General features: G+C 40.2%; 1 protein-coding gene across 2 annotated transcripts in view; it reads right to left on the bottom strand.

Annotated features, from left to right (window-relative positions):
* LOC138741660 (actin-binding protein WASF3-like) overlaps positions 1-17,428 on the bottom strand; it is a 69,833-nt gene that overhangs the window by 13,451 nt on the left and 38,954 nt on the right. For both annotated transcript variants that reach the window (XM_069896002.1, XM_069896001.1), the window contains exons 4-5: positions 12,445-12,598; positions 8,768-8,885 (exon numbers count right to left, since the gene is read on the bottom strand). In XM_069896002.1, the coding sequence (XP_069752103.1) occupies positions 8,768-8,885; positions 12,445-12,598 (272 nt within the window). The remainder of the gene's footprint in view (positions 1-8,767; positions 8,886-12,444; positions 12,599-17,428) is intronic.

Genomic DNA, 17,428 nt, shown 5'->3' with positions numbered 1-17,428 from the left:
AAAAAGAATCAATAAGACCATGTAAATGTAATCAGAACAAATCAAAATATCTTTTTTTCCTCCTCACATTAAATGAAATTTGAAATTCACAAAAATGTATTCTAACAAATGTTTTTGGTCAAAACCAATCAATACAACTGGCAACCAATATCAAGGCATAGTTTTACATGACACAAGGATGGGTTTTTATCATCTCCAGCCATTTGAAAATGAACCTTTCATTCAATTCCCAACACTGGTCCATGTCTTGCTACTTGTGACATTGAAGTGCTCAGTTGAGTGCTTTCTGAATACCATATTGGACTCTGCTCTCCCACCATCCTTCCAAGGAATTGGTTCTACAGGTCATCCATCTTTGAATAGGGAGATATTGCTTCAACGCTACTCTAATGTTACCACATTCTCTACATATCAAAGTCTGTCTGGTCAAATTCTGCTCAAATTCCACCTACAATTTTTCAGAAGACACCACTGCAGTAGGCCAGATCATAAACAATGATAAGACAGATACAAGAAGGGATACAGAATCGTAAAGCATGGTATCAAGATAACATCTTCCTCCTTAATGTCTGCAAAACAAAGGAGCTGGTCATTAACTCTGGGAAATGGAGAAGACCACATGGTGCAGCAGTGGAGATGGTGGGAAGCTTCAGTTTCTCAGGAGTAAATATCATCAATAACCTGACCTGATGCAACCATGTCAAAGTTATGATCAAGAAATCCCATCAACGACTCTACTTTTTCAGAAGCCTGAAGGAAATTCAGGATAATCTTTAAGTATCATACCAATTTTTATTGCAGCCTGTCCCAATGTATCACAGCCTAGAGCAAGATGCTGCAGAGTTGTGAATGTAGGTTAGGCCACCAAACAAATGAACCTCCCCTCCATCAGCCCTTTTTATTTCAATGTCAGGTAATCTGCTAACATTAAAGGACCCCTCAACACCAGTTATATTCTCCCCTTCTGGTTGGTAGAAGATAAATAAGCTTAAAGATACAAACAACTGAATTGAAGAACTGTTTCTTTCTGCCATTATCAACACCATTTTCCCTCAGTGCTGGTCAACAAGATCCAAACCCTGAGCCTCTGCACACCCAGCCACCCTTCACAACTGCATCCTTGACTTACTCATTGGAAGACCACAGTCAGTACAAATTGGAAACAACTTCTTCTCCTCATTGACAATCAACACTTGTGCATCTCAAGGATGTTCTACTCACTCTACATCCATGAATGTGTGGCCAGGAGCAATTCAAATGCATTCCACTAATTTGCCGATGACATCACAGTTGCCAGCAGAATCTCAGACGGCAATGAGAGAGCGTACCGGAGGAAGACAGAACAGCTCATTGAGTGGTGTGATAACAATAACCATGCACTCAAACTCAGCAAAAACGAAGAGATGATTGTGAACTTCAGGAGGAAATCAGGAGAACATGAACCAATCCTTATTTAGGGGTCAACACCTCTGAAGATCTGTCCTTTAGTCTCCATGTTGATACAATCACAAAGAAGGCCTGCCAATGGCTATACTTTGTAAGTAGTTTGAGGAGATTTGGTGCATCAAGACTTTCATAAACTTCTACAGGTATACCGTCGAGAGCATTATGGCTGGTTGCATCACTGTCTGGCAAGAACAAGAAAAACTCCAGAGGGTTGTTAACGCTGCCTGAACATCACTGACACCAATCTTCACTCTTCTACAAGAGTTGGCATCTTATCTAAGGCATTGGTGAGGCCAAGTTTGGAGTATAGTGTGCAGTTCTGGTCTCCAAATTATAGGAAGGATATAAATAAGGTTGAGAGGGTGTAATGAAGGTTTATGAAAATGTTGCCTGGATTGCACCATCTTGAATATGGAGAAAGATGGAGTAGACTGGGACTTTATTCATTGGAGTACAGAAAATGGAGAGGGGATTTGATAGAGGTATTTAAAATTATGAAGGGAATAGATAAAGTAGATGTAAATAGGCTCTTTCCCTTGAGGGTAGGGGAGATTGGAACAAGGGGTCATAAGTTAAGGGTCAGGGAGCCAAACTTAAGGAGTAATACAAGAGGATGCTTCTTCACTCAGAGAGTGGTGGCTGAGTGGAATGATCTTCTAGAAGAGGTAGTTGCGGCAGGATCAATTCTGTAATTTAAGAGGAGGTTAGATGAGTACATGGATGTGAGGGGGTTAGAGGGTTATTGGCAAGGGAGTGGGTAGGTGGAACTAGTGGGGTTTCACATAAATTGGTGCGGACTAGAAGGGCCGACATGGCCTGTTTCTGTACTGTAAATTGTTACATGGTAATATGGTTAAGAAAACAGCCTCTATCCTTGAGGACCCCCACCACACAAGCCATGCCCTCTTCATTCTGCTTCCATTGGAAAAAAATGTATGGGAGCTTGAAGACAAGCTCTCAACAGCACAAAGACAAATTTTTTCCCTCTGTCATCAGATTCCTGAATGAACAATAAACCATAGATGCAACCTTAATTTTTCTTGGACCATTTTTATTCGTTTGGTAAGGTGGTCTATATAAGTGTTTGCATTGTGATGCTAACACAAAGCAACAAATTTCATGGCACATTTATGACAATAAAGTTTGATTCTGAGACTCTCAAATGTATCTCGTCGCTATAAGATGATGCCCTAGAACTGTTCCACTGTATTTTCCTCTATATCCTGTATTTGTCTTTATAACGCTCTTTGATTTGCTGTTACATTACACTGTATGCTCTTGTTTTATTATTGTACTTCCTACTGTACTTGTGTTTTGGTCGACTTGCCTGGATGGCACATAAAACAAAGATTTCCTCTATATGTCTGTATATGTGACAATAAACAATTCAAACATCCCTCTATCAACAATTTTAAATCTGTGTACTCTTAATGAATCACTTCATTGCTAAGAGAAACAAAATGCATATTTCTTATTATCTCTAACTTGCTTTTTGTTTGAGGCATCTTAATTAAATTTATTCTTGACCTTCATGTTCCAAATAACAGAATTCCAGCCAATAAAACCAAGTCTCCTCACTGAAATTTTCCAGGGCTAGCAATGTTGTCACATATTTCATCTGCATCCTCTCTACATCATTACATCCCAATTGGAATTTAACAGAAGGAACTACATTAGAACTCCTGCAGTAGACAAATCAGAGTTCCTATAATTGTAGCACAATGTCCTGATGTACAATCCATTCTTCTGCTGTTCTAAATTATTCAACTATCCTTCTACCTTGTGAACATGCACTACCAACACTCCTCTACTCTGCAACCAATCACCTGTTATGTATTCATTTTTCCATTTCCTTCCCATCCTCAGGAAAGATGAGGAATTGAGATTAATTCTAGTGCTGCAAGATATCTCCTCTGGATATATCTCTGGATATACAGACCACAGAAGCATTTAGGAAGGCAGGGTTCATAGTTGCCTTGTAAACTATGGGTTGCCCAGTCAGAGGCCTCCATCTTCATATAACCATATAACCATACAACAGTTTACAGTGCAAAAACAGGCACTTTCGAGTTCGGGCTGGTTCACTTGAACAACTTCACTAGTTCCACCCTCCAACCCCCTCATATCCATGTACATCCAACTTTCTCTTAAATGACACCACCTTCCTCAACTAACCAAATGCCATACATTTCCATTGCAAGCAATAATGAATTTCGTCAATGACATCTGCTTTCATTGAATGGTGATTGCCATGGTATGGCAAGTGACCCACGATTTCAAACTCCCTACCATGAACATTTAGAGTTAAAGTTTTCATTCCACAATGTCCACATCTTCCATGTCAGAGGGCAGTATAGTACACTGGTGGCAGGTTGGTGTCAAACAGATGTTAAATAAGGACAATCCAGATATAATTATTCAATGAACAAGTCAATGCAACAAGCAGCACCGGGCAGCCACCATTATATACAATTTTAAAACCACATTATATATATGTATTGTTTAAACCACATGAACTTCATCACTAGAAATTCATCAACATTATACGTGTCACATTAGGCAAGCCATGAACCTAACCAACTCTTTGAAAACAAAGCTAATCTCAGTGATGACCAGCATCAAACATGACTGTGTCATTGCCCCAAAACATTTCTCAGTCTTTCCTGATGTAACATTGCACTTCTCCTCTAAAAAAAGCAAAGTTCTAGGTCATCGCTGACTCGCTCATTGAAGCACATGAGTGTTGAAATAAACAGTGCAACCCAATCTCATTTCTAAGCCATGAATTGTATTTCAGGTCCACTCCTAGAAGATCTCGCAACTGACCAGACGAATTACGAGGGAAAGTTTACAAAAGAGATGGTGGGTTTAAAAAGAACAACTTGGATAATGTCACAGCTGAGTAGAAGAGGGAATGGTTCAGAATCCATCAAAGTTTTTGAAGCCAACTTTATCATTAAATATATCATTATTTTGTGATATTTATAAACATTGTTGTAAATGCCATTGACTAATGTTGACAGTGACAAGGATAAGTAATTAAGGCAAGAACTCAAAATATTCATGTGGACCAAAACATTGCACAATAACATTACTAAATGTACATTAAAAATAGAAATTTAAAAATGGGAAGAACAGAAACTCAGATTCTGGGTAGAAAATCAGCTGACAACCCAGTGCAAACTGCAAAGTTGAAGGACTCAGGAAAATTTATACAATGGCCAAATTTAACAGCCTCACATTTACCAAATATCTTTATTCATTATAAACATTACTTTTCAGTTAACAGATATTATCAATTACTGTCTTGTCTTTTTTAACTTAATGAAGAATTTGGATCCTCTTTGATGTCACTGCTCTCTCTTTCCCCCCACCCCTCATCTTCCTTGTGAAAAGCATTTCTCAAATTACCCAATCAATTCCCACTTGGCTTGTTAATTGGATGTACGCCTGTTACAGCTCATTGAACAACTTCTCGCTGAATCTGTCAATGGTAATGAAAATCAGTCAAGCAGTGGGCAAAGGCAATAATTCAACTATGAAACCCTATTAAAAGAAATTCAAAGCCTCAGGAGATCCCTGCCTTCACGCACACAAATCCATGAGCATTTACACATCGTGTCTTTTGCAAATATGGTTTCCAAAGGCTCTTGCAAGGTAGCTTCATAAAAAGAGACATTTCATAATTTTCTTAAAGATGCAATAAGGTTCTTGCCTCATCTACTACAATTGTCCATTACGATTTATCTATCGGATTTAGTTCCACCCAAGTACATTTCAACTGCAAATCAATGGGCATTCATGATCTTCAGTATCTTGTCTAAGTGGTGGATCAGAAAATAGACTCTGAATGGATGGTTCTGACCCGGACATTTGGTAAGGAATGAGGTTAAAATGAACCAGATTCAATTCTCCTGATTTACAACTTTAACACACCTGCTTTAACTTCAATAGAAACTAAATTTAAGGAGGATGTCAAACCACAATTCGTCCTAATCCTTCTATTTCCCCATTAAAGTTTGCGTTTCAATAACCTTTTGTTTCACCAAATGCAGTGAGTTCAGATGGCATTGCACCCTACATAGAAAAAGGTAATAAAATAACATAATAACGTTGTAACAATGAAAATGTAATTCAATAAGCAATGCTGTTTATGTAAGTAGTAACTACATAAACTACTTATGTAAGTCATTCTGTTTCAGAACTTAACATCTTTTAAATGGAGCAATGAAAGACCATTTACTTTTGCTATTTAATTTTTATTATTATCCCTTTTGCAGGGCAATTACATTAATTTCCAATTTTCTTTGCTGAATGAACTAAATCAGAAGGAATCAGGCATGCTTCCAATGTAGTGCACAGATCTCGTCTAATAATGTTCTTTGGCAGACGGCAAAAGTTTGTTTGCAGTGAAAGTCTATCAATAGCCAAGGTTAATTTCCATTCATATACTAGCCTTGAATAAGTTAATACTCTGGGTAATAGAGGAAGTCATACAGTCCATTTTTGCCTATACCCAGTATATATTTTGTTTGCTATTCATGGGCTTCACTCAAAATTAGAAGTCTTAACATCGACCTTGTTGTTCTCTATTCCCAGGGACATTAAAACCAAAGACACCATCAAATACATCACACAAACCAATTTGATTTCTATCTGGATAAGTGTAAGGTGATACATTTTGGAAGGACAAACCAGAAGACTGAGTACAGGGTTAGCGGTCAGTTACTGATGAGTGTGGATGAAAAAGGGGATCTTGGGGGTGCAAATCCATACATTCCTCAAGGTCGCCATACAGGTTGATAGGATAGGTAAGAAGTCCTGGGATTCCTTAATAGGGGCATTGAATTCAGGAGTAGAGAGGTCATGTTGCAACACTAAAGCCACACTTGGAGTATTGTGTTCAGTTCTGGTCACCTCATTACAGGAAGGATGTCAAAGCTATAGATAGGGTATGGAGGAGGTTTACCAGGTGTATTGGAGGATTTAAACCATGCTTTTGCTTCTGAAAGGCTGAGAATCAGTAACCTGCTTTGAGACTCAGCAGGCATAAGCTAAATTCGACCATGGGGCCCAGAGATACAGTTATCGGTCAAAAAGACATCTATGTACCAAGAATGTTTAATTTTCCTGCTTGTTAGTATATTGGTCACAGACTGTCAGACAGCGACCTAACCTTGAAGCAAAATAAACCATTGTATTCAAAGTGATAATCTAGAAAGTTGTGTTATTCGATAGAAGCCTAGGCATGCTAGCTTGCTCGCTTATCTTTCTTTTTGTGCTGGGAATAGGTGCTTGGGTAAGCAGTTTTTGGGTAATATAAGCCATGGTCCCGCTGCCGAAGTTTGAGACTCTCTGAGAGGTGGCAACATCTCTCAGCAAGAAGAAGAACTTCTAGAGTCCAGCCAACGTCCCGGCTGGGGGAGGTGGAGAAGCTGCTACCGGCGCCCCGACAACCTACTACAAGTGTGCAGTCATTGCCTCGCCTCGGCAGTTGGGACCAGTCCAGGCGTTGATAAGTATAATTGGGAAGGGTTTGCATATTGTAGTTTGATATCAGCTTTAGAATTTGTAATAAAGATTTGCATGTGTGTCTATTTTCTTTTGGTAGCTCAAACACTGTGACCAATCTAAAATGAACAAAGTGAGAGGTACAAGTTTACCCAGGACACCAGGATGTTCCCAAGATTGGGAAACCAGTCTTATGAGGTAAGGTTAGCAGAGCTGGGACTTTTCTCTTTGGAGCGTAGGATGAGAAGAGACTTGATAGAGGTCTACAAGATTAAGAGAGGCATAGATGGGGTAAACAGCCAGCACCTGTTTCCCATGGCAAGTATAGCAAACACCAGAGGACAGAGGACATATATACAGTGAAGGGAGGGAGGTTTAGGGGAGATATCAGGGGAAAAGTTATTTCCCCCCCCCCCCACAGAGAATTGTGGGTGTCTGGAATGCCTTGCTGGGGATGGTGGAGGAGGGTGAAACATTGGGGGAATTTAAGAGACTCTTAGACACATGGATGAAAGAAAAATAGAGGGTTACGAGGTCGGGAGGATTTTGTACCTTTTTTTTTTAAAGGAAGGTATATATGGGACGGCACAACATCAAGAGCTGAAAGGCCAGTACTGTGCTGTATTATTCTATGTTCTAATTTAATTCAATTATCAAACTTGGGGCCATCCTTCTCAAGGATAAAAATTTATCTGTAATATCAGAGGTTTTCAAATTTGTATAATCTTGCCTAAAATTACAATCCCATTTTTGCCTCTTGTAGAGAACCATACCTCTCATGCATCTTTATCCAAATTCCTGAGTGTCAATACCCTGGAACCTGCATGTCAATGCAATCACGAAGAAAGCTCACTAGCAACTAAACTTTGTGAGGTGTCACCGAAGACTCTCAAACTTCTACAGATGTACTGTGGAGTATATTCTGGCTGGTTGCATCACTGGTACGGAGATGCAAATGCTTGGGTCAAGAAAAAGCTCTGGAAGGTTGTTAACTCAGCCTGCGGCATCATGGGCACCAGATTCACTCTATTGAGGACATCTACAAGAGGCAGTGTCTTAAGAAAGCAGCCGCCATCCTCAAGGACTCCCATCATCCAGGCCATGCCCTCTTCACTCCGCTACCATTTGGAAAAAGATATGGGAGCTTGAAGATGAGCACTTAGAGGCACAAGGACAGCTTATTCCTCACTGCTATCAGATTCCAGAATGATCAATGAACCAATGACACCACCTTACTTTGAATTTTTATGCACTTTTTTTTATTTTTGTAAGGTGATTTATATAAATGTTTGCACTGAATGCTGGAGATAGCATTTCGTGCAATATACAGAGGTGCTGGAGGAACTCAGCAGGTCATGTAGCATCTATAGGAAGCAAAGGGTAAGCACCCTTTCCAGCCAGAGCCTTGATGAAGGACTCAGGCCTGAAACATTGGTTAGCCTTGGCTTCCTATTGAGGCTGTGTTTCACTTTTGTGCATTGCACAGCAATGATTGATTGCATTTTGTCCTGACTACATCTTTCTTCATAAGCAGAGAAAGGATGCAAAGTTGTCCTACATTGGTTTAATCAGCTGCGTCACATTTGTAAAGACAGACTGTAAAATACATTTGTTCCTTATCAGTACCACTCAACGGGCACTCGGTATTCAACAATGACAGTATTAGTATCTATTGTATGCCAAAATCCAAAAAGAAATGGTTTAGAATTTGAGATTTGGTCCATTGCAAATAGTGGCTCACCACAGTCAGTTCAGATAAAAGTGAATGCAATAATACACAAGACATAAATTGCAAGTCAGTGTTTAATACCTTTTGCCTTCGCTTTTCCTTTCGTTTATCCTCTGTAGCCTGCAGCATCTTCTCTTTCCACAAATTAAAGAAGTAGGAAGAATCTGTGTAAAATTTCAGTCCATCTTTTCTGTCATCCCTACAGTATCAAATTCAAGAAAATTATTGTGCTTGCAAAGCAAAATAAAGGCACACTCCAGCAACACATTTCCCATGACATTACTTTTGCAGCCCATTACAGAATTTTCTGGACCACAAAAGATAGCAGAGAAATATTCAGAGAACTCTTACATCATGAATCTTTCACTTGTTCAGAACAACTCTTCAGATTAACTGACAAGCATGGACAGTTTTTTTTTGCCAAGCTGTTAACCTGCTGGTTGGTACTCTAGTGGAACTGAATGCTGAATGACCCAAAGGCAACGCCCACACTAACCATCTGAGACTCCAATATTTATGAAATAAAAACATTACTTATTTTATTTTTACATATGTATGTTTGTCCTGCAAATGTATTATTTGTCTGTATGTTTTGCACAGACGACTGGAGAATGCGGTTTTGTCAGGTTGTACTTGAGCAATCAGAGGACAATAAACTTGAACTTCAATCCCTCGAGGACATACATTTCCATTTTAGAACGACTTGAATTTTATTTTACGGTGCCCTCCATAATATTTGGGACAAAAATCAATGGTTTGGAACATCATTAAGAAGGAAGAGCATATTGGTGACCTCAGTAATCGCAAAGGTACTCATATTCCAAGGAAGACCTCTATTGCTGAAGAAAGAAGAATTCTCATCATAATGAAGAAAATACCCAACATGTGTCCGACAAATCAGAAACCCTCTTCTGAGGCAGGTGTAGATATGTCAATGACTACTGGCCTGCAGAAGACTTCATGAACAGAAATATAGAGGGTATACTACAAGATGCAAACCATGACAAAGGTGGTATGCTTTGGATCTTGGCCAGTTCCTTTACAGCTCCACACTTTGCTCTTACCATCGCTGATGCAGGATAATCTTGGTCTCATCTGTCCACAAGACTTTTTTCCAGAATTCTGCAGGTTCTTTTAAATATTTGTTGGCAAACTGTAATCTGGCCATCCATTTTTGTGGCTAAATAGTAGTTTGCATTTTGCAGCGTAGCCACTGTATTTCTGTTCTTGAAGTCTTCTGTGGACATGTCATTGACATATCCACACCTTCCCCCTGAAGAGTGTTTCTAATCTGTTAGATACATGTTTGGGGATTTTTCTTCATTATGATGAGAATTCTTCTGTCATCAGCAGGGGAGATCTTCTTTGGAAGAACAGTGTCCTTATGCAATTACAGAACTCACCAGTAGGCTCTCTCTTCTTAATGATGTTCCAAACAGTTTATTTTGGCCATCCTAAGGTTGGGGTGATGTCTCTTATAATTTTATATTCATATATTTTAGTCTCATAATAGCTTATTTGACTTTGGTCCTCATATCAAAAAATACAGACTACAAACTTCAAAAGCTTAGAAGCAAGCCTAGCTTTCTTAGGCCTGCACCAATTAAACATACCTGAGAACTCACAAACATATCTTTTTCCAAATGTCCCGAAAACATTATGGTGCCCTGAAATGAGGGGACTATGTATAAAAAGTTCTGTAATTTCTACATGGTGAAACCACAATGTATACAAATGTATAGAAATGACCTGAAATAAAATCTGGAATGTGCACTTTAATTTCATGTGAATTATTTGGTTACAAATTTTAAAACTGTGGAGCACAGGGGTAAAGGAAATAATGATTGTCCCAAACATTGTGGATGGCATTGAATGTTATAAGCTTTGAAAAATACTGCCTAGATTTTTTTTTAAAGTGTAATTGTGCTACTTCTATTCTTAATGATGGGGGATTAGTTGGAGTGGGCTGAGGGTCATAAAGAAATCTGTTCTCCAGAAGCATAAGAACAACTGAAACACTTGTGCAACTCTGGACCATATTCATTCAAGCTTGGCATCTTAAAGGAGGCAGGACTCAAAAGGATTGAGGATGTGATCCAGCACTCTTTTTGGGACAGGAAGTGCAGGAATACTTCCATTCTTAGTGGTCCAAAGGTAACTGTTATAACCTGCTTCTTTCCCCTTCACAATCCACCCCAAGCCATTTCAATTCTATGCCCTATGTCAGCACTGACATGACTGTCCATGGCCTCATGTCCTGTTAAAGCAAGACCACCTGTAAATTGGAGGAGCAACACCTAATTTTCCATCTGGGCTCTCTCCAACTGGATGGCATTAACATCAACTACTATGGTTTCCATTAGCCTACTTCCTGTACACCCTCTCTTTGCCATCCCTCTGTCTCATTTCTTCCAGCTCTCCACTCCCTTTCCTCTGCATCCAGAGAGCCTTCCCTCCTCCCCCTGCTTGCGGGTGTGCCCTCCCTACCTTATCCACCTATTACCTCCTGCCTTTGGCACCTTGGTCCTCCCTCCCCCCCCCCCCCCCACCCCCACCAGTTTGTTTGAGGATCTACTTACATTTTGTTCTTACTTCGATGAAAGCTCAAGCCTGAAATGTTGGTTATGTATCTTTATCTTTGGTATATAAAGTACACAGTTTGATCTGCTGTTTTTCCCCAGCATTGTGTTTTTACTTCAGCCACAGTGTCTACAGACCTTAGTGTTTCACCCCAAGTCTTGAGAAATCATTCGTTTCAATCTACCATTTTCTCTTGCTCCACCTACTAGGTGCAATATATTACTACAGCCCTACTCACTTGACAGCCAACTATTCCCCTTTACTACATGTCTACTGGCTGCAAAATAAAAGGAAATTACCCAATCACTAAAGTTTGCAGACATTTAGCATCTTGCTTTTCCATTAACAATCATGGTTACTTGTTACTATCCAGTTCTGGTTGCATCAAGTTGGCAAGATTGCCTGGATAAATACAAAGTACAAACATTAAGTGTCACTACATGCTGACACACTGTATTCCATGTTGAAATGTCAGGGTCAGCCATGTTGGTACAGAATATTTCACTGAACTGTTCTATTTCACCAATTCCATGTGTTTAAAAAGTGCATGAATAACATGCCAACCCAGAAGGTGGGCCTCATCGTGTCATTCCCAGAACAGGCTTTCAGAAACATTTGAAAGACCAGAATGCTCAAACCTTGACTGACTGGAGGGAAGAAGGGTCCTCTTCTCTGATCCTTCTTGCATGATCAGAGTCTTCAGCTTCCCCTAACACAACTACATTACGGTCACTCCATCTCACTATGGAATGTGTGTTTGCCAAGAAAGTCTGGAAAGGAAAGCAATGAGATGTCCACAAACAGACATTGCAGGCTGGCTAGGGGGTCTCCCTGTTACTTGGCGTAGTTGCAGCAAAGGCTTTATGGAGAAAGACTAGATTTTAAGGCCTTCCTGGCTTTACATGATAAAGGGATGGAACTAGTGTTGTGAAAAAACCCTTGGACAGTTTAGGAATTTATGTATATAAAGTTAATGTCATGCTGACTTATTATTAATAGAACAACATATGCTAAGAATCGTGATACACAAATGTCTTGAATATATTTGAATATTTTATTTTTAAAAATTCAGTGCATTCTTTGCAAGGTTATTGAACCCACCAAATGATGATAATATTTTCTCTTCAATGTATCACCTCAATTTCAGCAAAGTTCCACAAGGCCAAGCAAACCTTTACCTGTATGGTGTTAGGATGTTGAGAGGTGGAGGCTTGTCACATTGCTGGAACATTTCCAACACTGGGTTTGGAATGGTATTCCGTGAAACCACCTGCTGGTTTTGGGTGGTTGAACTCTTAAACGCTTTCCTCATGTTGATATCCTGCAATGAAACTGAAGCCAAAACAAAATACAAGGCTACTAAGGCAATGTTCACTTGTATTTGCATTGCAATAATGAACACTTTATAAGAGAAAGTTATTTACTCTTAGTTTTTGCGCAATGATGATGAGTGTACGTGTTCTGAAATTCTTACTTGCTACAGTCAGTTACTTCATAAAGAAAAACTGTGATTGCACACTCATTGAACTAAATTAAAAGAGACAATAAAAGCAAGATAAATGCAAATATTCACATGAATCCTAATGCAAAAAAGGTAACGCAATGGTGCAAACACTCATCTTGGGCTGTCAGAGGAGTCTATTATTTATGTATCAAGGGCAAGTTTAAGAGTCTGATAGCTATTGAAAGAAACTTCTTGAACCTAGAGGTCCTGGGTTTTTGGGCTTCTATACATTTTGTCCAAAGGTAACAGTGAGAAAAGAGCATGACCAGGGTGATGGAGGTCTTTTATGATGTGGATTGCCTTCTTCAGGCAACATCACATGTAGAAGTCTGCAATGGATAGGAAATCAGAGCCTTTGACAGACCTGGCTATGCTTGCCTCCTTCTGCAACCGTGAGCAATTAAATTGCCACACTAGGTTGAAGTGCAACCACCCAGTATTCTTTCCACATTACAGCTGCAGAAATACGACAAATCTCCTCATTCTCCTTGGGAAGTAAAGGTGTTGGTGTACCTTCTTCATGGTTGCCTTGATCTACTGACTCTAGGAAAGGTGCTCAGAGATATGGACTCACAGGAACTAAGGTAACTCACCACCTTCTTCCTATGAAAGCAGATAGGTGTGTGGTCCCTCAGCTTTTCTTTCCCAAACTCAACAATCAGCTCCTTGGTCTTGGTGACTAAGAGAGCCAGATTGTTGTTCTGGCAACACCCAACCAGATTCCCGATCTTCATCCTGTATTTGGACTTGTCGATTGAGTTGGAGCTGAACTTGGCTAAGCATGGGTGCACAAGGGGATAGACTAGGGAACTAAACATGCAGCCTTGGGGTGCCCCTGTATTGATGTTCAACATGGAAATGTTTCTGATTTGTAGTGATTGGGGTTTGCAGATGAAGTCAAGGATTCAAGTTTTAGCAATGACATTTGTCCAGAAACATTTCTCATTACCACTGAAATGTTTAATGCTAGCAGATTCTCCAGTGAATTAGTGTCAGTAACTGTCACTGTCTGAACATAAAGTGACAGATATAGTAAAACTACATCACCACCACTATTATTTGCTTTATAGTAATTTCTCTTCTTTCCTTAATCCTCTGTTTTGAACTGAGGTTTAAACAATTTCCCCCACCATGATCATCCATTTCTTTGAAATCATTCGCAAAATAGACACCATAGCTGTAGGGACCCAAATTAGTAAACAAGAAATAGGATCGAAACTCATATTTCTTTATACTGAGTGTGCCCAGACGTTTGGGGTTATATTTAAATTACGATTAAATGAAGACCCTTCTCTCTATCCAAAGAATTTCTCATCAGTGATTCTCATTGGAGTTTATATCCCTCCCGATGCTGATTACAAACAGGCATTTGCAGAGTTGCATGATGTGGTCAGTAAATGAGAGACGGCCCACCCGGAATCTTAATACAAATCTTAGTCAGTGACTTGAACCAGGCCTGTCTAAAGAAAATTGTGCCCAACTACCACCAGCATGTAACCTGCTGTACCAGAGGTCCCAGCACACTGGATCACTGCTACACCAAGAGAAAGAAGGCCAACCGTTCTTTCCCAAGACAACATTTTGACAACTTGGATAATCTGGCTATGCTCTATCTGCCTTCAGACAGACAATGCCTAAAAAGAGAGGCTCTGGAGATCAGGACAGCTAGAAGGTGGTTGCAAGAGGCTGAAAAATGGTTACAGGACTTACTCAAGCCAAAGGATTGGGCGGTGTTCAAGGACTCAGCTGAGGATCTGAATGATTACACCAGGGCTGTCACAGACTTGATCAAAACAACTGTGGACGAATGTGTCCCACAAAATCATTCATGGTTTTCCTCAACCAGAAGCCCTGGATGAACAATGAAATCTGGAACCAGCTGAGAGGACCACTGAGCACTCCCATGTCTCCTGATGATCCTTTCCTGTCCGTATCCAAGGATGACATCTGGACTGCATTCAGGAGAGCAAATCAGGAAAGCATACGGACTAGTATTAAAATTCTGCGCTGACAAACTTACCAACATATTCACAGATATCTTCAGCATCTCACTCTAGCAGGGCATGGTACCCACCTGTTTCAAACAGGCATCAATTGTACCAGTGGCCAAGAAGAATTTGGTAACCTGCCTAAATGACTGGTGTTGAAGCATTTCAGCTCCTGTCTGAGCGGTGACATATATATTTTCCAATTTGCCTATTACAGCAACAGGTCTATGCCAGATGCCATCTCACTGACTCTACACAAGGCCCTAGAACACTTGGACAGTAAAGGTGCCATACAACAGGATGCTCTTTATCAACTACAGTTCAGCATTTAACACCATCATCTCCTCAAAACTGATCAGAAAACTCCAAGACCTGGGACTCAACCCCCTACTGTGTAATTGGATCCTTGATTTCCTCACCACAATTAGGTGAGAACATCTCCTCCACAATCTCCATCAGTACAGAAGAACCACAGGGCTGCATTCTTAGCCCCTCATTCTCCTTACTTTACACCTGTGACTGTGTGGCTCGGTACAATACCATCTAAAAATCTGCTGATGGTACAATGGTAGTAGCTTATACAAAAAGGGGTAATGAGTCAGCATACAGGAGGAAGACTGAAAACTTGGCTGAACAGTGCACCACAACCACTTCACACTCAATGTCACCAAACCAAGGAGCTGATTGTTGACTTCGGGAAGGGAAAACCAAAGGTGTCGATCCAGTGATCATTGAGGGAACAGAGGTGGAGAGGGTGAGGGTGAGTTCTTAGGAGTCACCATCTCGGAGAATCTTTTCTGGACCCATCACTAATGGTGTCGTGAAGAAAGCTCATCTGCTCTTCTACTCCCTCAGGAGACTGTGGAAATTTAGTTTGACATCAGAAACCCTGACAAATTTCTACAGATGTGTGGTGGAAAGTGTGCTGACTGGCTGCATCACAGTCAAGTATGGGGACACCAATACCCCTGAGCGTAGTGGACATAGCTCAGGACATCACAGGCCCTTCCCACCATCAAGAATATCTGTGGGTAATGCAGCTGAGAGTGCAGGAGCAATCATCAAGGATCCACACCACCCAGTACACACAATGTCCTCGCTGCTACCAACAGGAAAGAGGTACATGTGCCACAAGACTCGCACAAGGGTTAGAAACAGCTGCTACCCCTCTGCCATCAAACTCCTTGAGAATAAACTCATTCAGGGACTCATTTAAGGGCTCTTTCTTTTGCACCTTATTGATTTTCCCCCCTCTGTATTACACAGTTTGTTTACATTTCTTTGTTTTCACGTGTACGTTTTTTTTTGCACATAGGAAAAAAAATCTTAGGGTTGTATGTGTTGTCATGTATGTGTGTATGTACTCTGACAATAAATCTGAAATCTAGAAACAGGAGCACTTCAATCAGACACAATGCCTGCTGTACTAGATCAAGGCTTAGAAAGCTATGAACAAAATAGGGATAAACTTAGTATGGATGGGTACTTGAGGATGTGCGGTTCAGTGTGGGTAGATGTCAGAAATAAAAAGGGAACAATCACTCTGTTAGGAGAACACTACATGGTCCCTAATAACCATCAGTCTACTGAGGAGGGAACAAGGTGGTACCTTTTGGGAAGGTGTAAAAAAAAAGATTGTTGTCATGAGTGACAACAATTTTTCTAATATTGACTGGCACCTTTTTAAATGCAAATTGTTTTGATGGGGCAGGATTTGTTGTGTCCAAGAAGGATTACTGTCACAGTATGTGAACTGACTAACTAAAGTGGAGGTCATACTGAATCTAGTATGAGGTCATGAACCTGGTCACATGACAGATCTCTTGGAGGGCATGCATTTTGAAAATGGTGTCCACAACTTTACCATACCCATGGACAAGGTCAACAGTTGTCGATATGGTAAAGTATTTACCATATTTAAAGACATTTTGACACTGGAACTTGGGATTGTTAATTGGAAATAGATATTCTCAAGGAAAAGTACAGAAGAAATGTGGAGGTTGTTATGGAACCCTGACAAATTTCTACAGATGTGTGGGTTCTGGTTCAGTCTGTCCCAGAAACAGGGAAAGGGTAGGGTAAAAAGGAAACATAGATGACAAGGAAGAAGCATACACCAATTTAAGAAGCAAAAAAAAAAAATTTTTTTAATTGGATGGGGCTCGAGAATTATTGGGTATTGAGGAAGGAACTAGAAAGGACTTGGGAGAGCTAGAACTGGACACCAGAGCACTTTGACAATTAGGATTAAGGAAAACCCCAAGGTGTTTTGCATAAACGTGAAGAGAGGGAGAATGGCTAGAGTGAGGATAGGAATTTTCAGTGATTAAGGAGAGGAAAAGAGGAAGAGAGATGAGGAGCTCCTTAATGAATACTTTGCTTTCCTGTTCATCAGGGAGAGGGACCTTGACAAGTGAAAGATCAGCATAGAACAGGCTAATGTGCTGGAGCATGTGGAGGTTAAGAAAGAGGTAATGTTGGAGCTTCTGAAAAACAGTCAGATAGAGAACAGGTCTTCTGAAAAAAAGGTTGAGCAAGCCAAGGCTTTCTCTTTGGAGCAAAGAAGGATGAGAGGCAACTTAATAGAGATGCAAGATTACAAAACAGAGATGGAGTGGACAACCACCCCCTTCTCCCTGCCAAGAAATAGGCAATACCAGAGAACATTAG

Source organism: Narcine bancroftii, chromosome 8, assembly GCF_036971445.1.
Source record: "Narcine bancroftii isolate sNarBan1 chromosome 8, sNarBan1.hap1, whole genome shotgun sequence".
Taxonomy (NCBI): domain Eukaryota; kingdom Metazoa; phylum Chordata; class Chondrichthyes; order Torpediniformes; family Narcinidae; genus Narcine; species Narcine bancroftii.
This window is presented reverse-complemented; position numbering and strand designations above follow the sequence as displayed.